The 5,223-nt window shown below is 40.4% G+C and overlaps 2 protein-coding genes across 2 annotated transcripts in view; one reads left to right on the top strand and one right to left on the bottom strand.

The window, feature by feature from the left end:
• Positions 1-5,223, top strand: part of LOC101849949 (alpha-tubulin N-acetyltransferase 1) — a gene marked incomplete in the record, with an annotated part of 361,461 nt that overhangs the window by 50,729 nt on the left and 305,509 nt on the right.
• LOC101850977 (N-terminal Xaa-Pro-Lys N-methyltransferase 1-A) lies at positions 1,918-5,007 on the bottom strand. The gene is made up of 2 exons (XM_005104904.3): positions 4,796-5,007; positions 1,918-2,942 (listed from the first exon to the last, which is right to left on the bottom strand). Exons 1-2 carry the CDS (start codon positions 4,982-4,984, stop codon positions 2,430-2,432), a joined length of 702 nt encoding a protein of 233 aa, XP_005104961.1. The 5' UTR covers positions 4,985-5,007; the 3' UTR covers positions 1,918-2,429.

The raw sequence follows: 5,223 nt of genomic DNA on the forward strand, positions 1-5,223 counted from the left end.
CACCAGGCATTTTTTCTATAAAATTAAGTTTATTAATTAAATTGATATGCTGTCCAAGACAATCACAGGTGTCACTAGCCAAGTGGTTAGGCCACCAGATCTTTAATCATGAGATCACAGGTTTGGTGGTTCGAGCCTCAGCTCCTCAGTAGGACCTTTTGCCTTTGGGAAAGGCACTTTACATGAATTTCCCATTTGGCTCGGTCCTTTACTAAATGGACATTTAACTCGTGCAGATGTATGATGAAACTGAAAAGTGTTATTCATCTTTTGAAATTCTTTGTTTTTATGCCCCCACGAACACAATTTAGATCACTTAGGAGGAGGGTTTCTTGAACGTGCCTGGTGGCGGGACCAATCTGCACTGAGAGGGATACAACATCCGAACAGAAAGGCCGAGATACTGGATAAAAATTCTCCTCACTCCGGAATCAAAATCTGGTCTCCTGCATGTGACAGCGAAGTGCCTCAAGCAGTTGTGATGCCAGAAAACTTCTTTTTAGCTTTAGTAGAGGTTTTACGGCGCTCGCAACTGCATAAGGTCATATGAGCGCCAGAAGATTAGAGATCTTACAAGAGAGTAAGGAACATAAAAAAGAAGAAGGGGAGAGATAAGGACGATAAATGTTTGCTAGGAAAGAAGAAGCAAACCACACCAGAGCACCCGCCAACAACCCACATACAAAACTTCTACCACACAAAAACTAAGTGAAGTGACTTTCCACTACACCACAGATGCTGGTGAAAATAAGTACGCACTACCGGGCTGGGGCGACCATCCCCTACCCGGCGGGTCCCAGGTGGCGGATAGGGAACGGCCACTGTAATGGAGGTTAGCTGTGAATGTTGAATAAGCAGCCCCGGACCAACTGGCGATGCTCTTACCAGGATGGGGTGAGGTGGTAGGTGGCACTACCACGTCATTAAATGCCCTAGGAGTCCTCTGACAGGAGCACAAAGCGGAAAAGGACCGCATTATTGATTAAGTCCCGGCTACGGGTGGGATCTGGTAACAATTCCTCCCTGTGCTCCCAGGGTAGGTCCTAGGACCTGGAGCTGGAGTGCTGTAATCGGAGGTATTGGGCCGCAAGGCGCACTCTAAAGAACCACAATATCACATAATACTGCAATAAATGAAGTATACACTACGCGACCTTAGTGCTTTCTTGTTCTATCTCCATTTTTTTACATTGAAAATGTGACTTCTTCTTAATAGGTCCACTCTTTGTTATGAACTGTTTACACAGTTTGAAAAAATGGAGATACGACAAGAAAGCACTGAGGTCGTGACTAGGTGTCACGTTTTCGTTTATATAGCATAGAGATTTTACTGATTTCCAGTACGTGATCTTAGCATAGAATAGATGACTGGGAAGAGATGATTGTACAAATAATAAACCTCTCTATTTTAAAAAAAATATGAAACGGCTAAGGCGTCTAGATCATAGAAAAGGACAATGAATGGTACAGTTTTCTTGCAGTTGGAGACCACTCAAAATGGGAACATTTAATCTGAAAACAGTGCAAAAGAAAATAAAACCCTTGATTTTTTCTTTCTTTATCATCTCTTTGTAAGTGTAAGCAACATCTCTAAACTGAAAACTCAGCTGAACTAAAGAAAGTAGAAAGTCAGGCAGCAGACTTGCCAACAGCTCCAAATTTCCTGGATTTCACAATCAGGAAGTTGAGAGTATTATCACATAATACTATTAATACTTCACTAAAACCAGTCCTATTTAAATGCAATTTGTTCGTAGTTACACAATTAGGAATCATAATGTTGAGTGCCCCTACACTAGATTTGAAAAAGTTGGCAAGTCTGCTGCGGTACCACAGATCTCATTCTCAGTTTAACTTTTCAACTCCACTGTAAGTGATAGATTCGAAATGAGTAGGAAAGTAACGGAATGAAAAATAAAGGTTGTGTAAAATCAGTTTATTCATCATAGCATTTTAGTGTTTTTAGTCAAACCATAGGCTTTGCTTATATAAGTAGCTGCATCATAAAACTAAGCTGAATCTAGTCAGATAAAAAAAAGTTTTTAGTTAAAATGCATTTCTACTTTTTCAAAGTCCTGAACTCCAGACACAATAAAGTATAATAAAGCCTCTATTTCTTGTATCCCTGTATAGAAGTCTGGGCTGTTTGTCCTCCATATGGCAGCCAAAGTTCACTTGTCAGGACTTGTGGGAATTAAACGCAGCAGTACACACTCTCAACTAGATCTCTATATAAACCAAAAGAAAAGATAAACGAACACGCATTATATATGCTATAAAAGAAGAAAGAGAAAAAACCCAAAACTTTAGCAGGTGCAATGTCAACACTTCTTTTTAAAAATTAGATAAACAAACCCAACTACGATACTGACCACTCACACACTTACTATAAAAGAAAAAGAAAAAAGCCAAAAGTACTTTCTTTTGACTCACTGCAATGCAAACATATACACAGGATAAATGTCTTTTGGGAAGCCTTTCTGCTTCTGGACGGAAAGAACTTTGAGTCCAGCATTTATCATGCACATTTCCAGGTCCCACTTCGGTCTGGTGTAACTACTGTCACTGTCGTCAAACGCTCTTTTGTCACTTTCCAACGTGTTCTCCTTCACTATCAAGACACCTCCTTCCCTCAAACCTTTCTGGCAGCGTTGGAAAAACTTCACCAAATGATCGTCTTCGAGATGGCCTAACACCCACTGACACCAGATCAAATCATACCCCTGCTCAGCAGGGGTAAAGTCCTGGAGACCACTGCAGAATATGTTCTCTACTCGACTCGAATCAGAGCCGATGAACTCCCGAGCATTGTCACAGAAATGCTGATCCTGTTCTACCATGTCGACGGTGTCGAAAATTGGCAGCAGAAGACGTTTTGTAATTCGCCCAATACCGGCTCCGCAGTCAAGAGCACGATTTGGCATCAGCGATCCACCTGAGATCTGAAATACAAACAAACAAAAGTTTCTCTTTACCTTTTTATAACCACTTGTGTTTTATGGAGCTTAAACTTCCATTTCACCAATATTCAATCAAAATCGCAAAGTTATATCATTGACTTTTACCCTCTCCCCGTGCACACCCCTCCATAACTAATGCTTCTAAAGTACCTTTTCAAATGTGTCGTAGCTGTTGGTTGGAGTGGAGGGCGCTACTGGTAGGTCCTATTTCTTTACTCTGCCTCTGTTGTATTGTATCTGTCTGTATGTCTTCCTTTTTTCCAGCACTAAATAACCTGACCATTAAGACTGAAATTTGTTGTGTCAGTGTGTTTTAGTTTTAACAGAGGGGTTTACGGCACTTGCAACAAAATAAGGAGGAGAGATAAGGACGATAAATGTTTGATTTAGGAAAGAAGGAGCAAACCACAACAGAGCACCTGCCAACCACCCGCTGTCATTACTGTCACTTCTCTTTACTCAAATAAACATTTATATATATACAGTATAATACGGATAGCTCAGATTCGTCAGGACCGGCCTCAGTAGTTCAAGGGATCTGTAGTTCAAGGGATGTCTTACAAAGATAAAAAAGAAAAGAAAACGGGACTGCAGACACAGTTCAACGGATGAGTGATTTTGAGTCTTCTGAGTTCGACCTTTCCATGTTATACTGTACATATGTTCTAAAATTTGGTACAGTAGCTTTTCAATAACTTTTTGTTGAGTTTAGTTTACGATCGGAGCGGGCGTAAGAGGGAGTGACCATGCGTTTGTACGTCTAAATTATGATATATAGATCTAGAATCTAGATCTGGTTACAAAAAAACGTCATGACGAAAGTGTGCGTTTGAGCGGAACGTGCTTTTTTATGGTGTGTGTTTATTGTTTATTAGGTGGAGACTACGGTATGAATGCCATGATCAGGAACATAGTGCATAGTCATAGTGGTTAAAAATCATAAAGACCTCTCACCTATAAATATAAATGTTAATCAGATGGGAGTGTATACAAACCCTGTAACTGGGAACAAAGCCACAAAGTATACACACAGACCAGGTAGGGGAACTCTTTTGTGATTTCGGAAAGCTCTTGGCTCAGGGTAAACCTAGGTTCTTCTAGATCTATGGCCTAGGTCTAGATCTAGACAGACAGACATAAATCATTGATCTAGTTTCGAGGCTAGCCTAGATCTAGATATAGATCTAAATGAAGATTGTGGATGTCTTTTCGATGAACCATCGTTTTGGAGTTGGAGGAATCACAATTTGAAGAAAAGTACAAAATGTCATAATTTCAATCGAGCAATCACCCTCTCTATTTCTCTGCCCCTCTCTCTCTCCTCTGTGTATCGCTCGCCTTCTCTTTTTCTTTGTTTGTCTCTGTCTTTCTCTCTCCCCACCTATTTTCCACTCTATCTTTCTCTCGTTCCCTCTTGCCAACTGGGGGCATGTCATACATTTTGCTAGCACTTCTCTCTCTCTCTCTCACACACACACACACACACACAAACACACTACTGGGTCTGGGCTCTGAAACTTTCCGAATTCACAAAAGAGTTCCCCTACCAGGTCTGTGTATACTTCTTCGTGACTTTGTTCCCGGTTACCGGGTCTGTATACACTTCGTAATCAGATTCATCATCAATCACTCCTAAAAGGCTAATTTGGCCTACCCTACGCCTACTGAGCCTACCCTACTAGAAGCCTTAACTAGATCTAGATCTAGATCTTGAGTCTAGATCTAGAAATCTAGACTACTACTGAATGAAAGTCAAAATATAGATATAATTCGAAGTCACTCACTCTCTGACAGTCAAAGTAAGTAAAAAAAATCAAGACAGCTTCTTGTTTTACCTTCAAAAATTGTCGAAGAAATGATTTTGAGCCATTGATGTCTGTTGGGGATATCTTGGCAAATCCTCCAAGCATTCCATCAACAGTTGGTGTCACGCTCGCCCAGTAACCTTTAGCATCCTCATAAAATTTTTCAACACGGTCTTGGAGATCGTTTCCACTTTCGTTTTCGCTGGGCGCCGCCATCATTGCAAACAAACAAGCAGTAACTATAACTCTCGTCGGTCGCGCCACTCTCATTAATGCTCTTGCTGCTAGTATACTCTCAAAACTTAAAAATACCATAAAGAATTTGTTCTCGTAATCAGCATCAATTGGATAGCATGTATGCATCATAGAAAATAAAATTTTAAACCTTGTAAAAGTATTACATTAGTCTGAAAAGTGTTTTCATGAAACAGCGGGAATTACTCAAAGATTTGAAAATT

Source organism: Aplysia californica, unplaced genomic scaffold (genome assembly GCF_000002075.1).
Source record: "Aplysia californica isolate F4 #8 unplaced genomic scaffold, AplCal3.0 scaffold00441, whole genome shotgun sequence".
NCBI classification, from domain to species: domain Eukaryota; kingdom Metazoa; phylum Mollusca; class Gastropoda; order Aplysiida; family Aplysiidae; genus Aplysia; species Aplysia californica.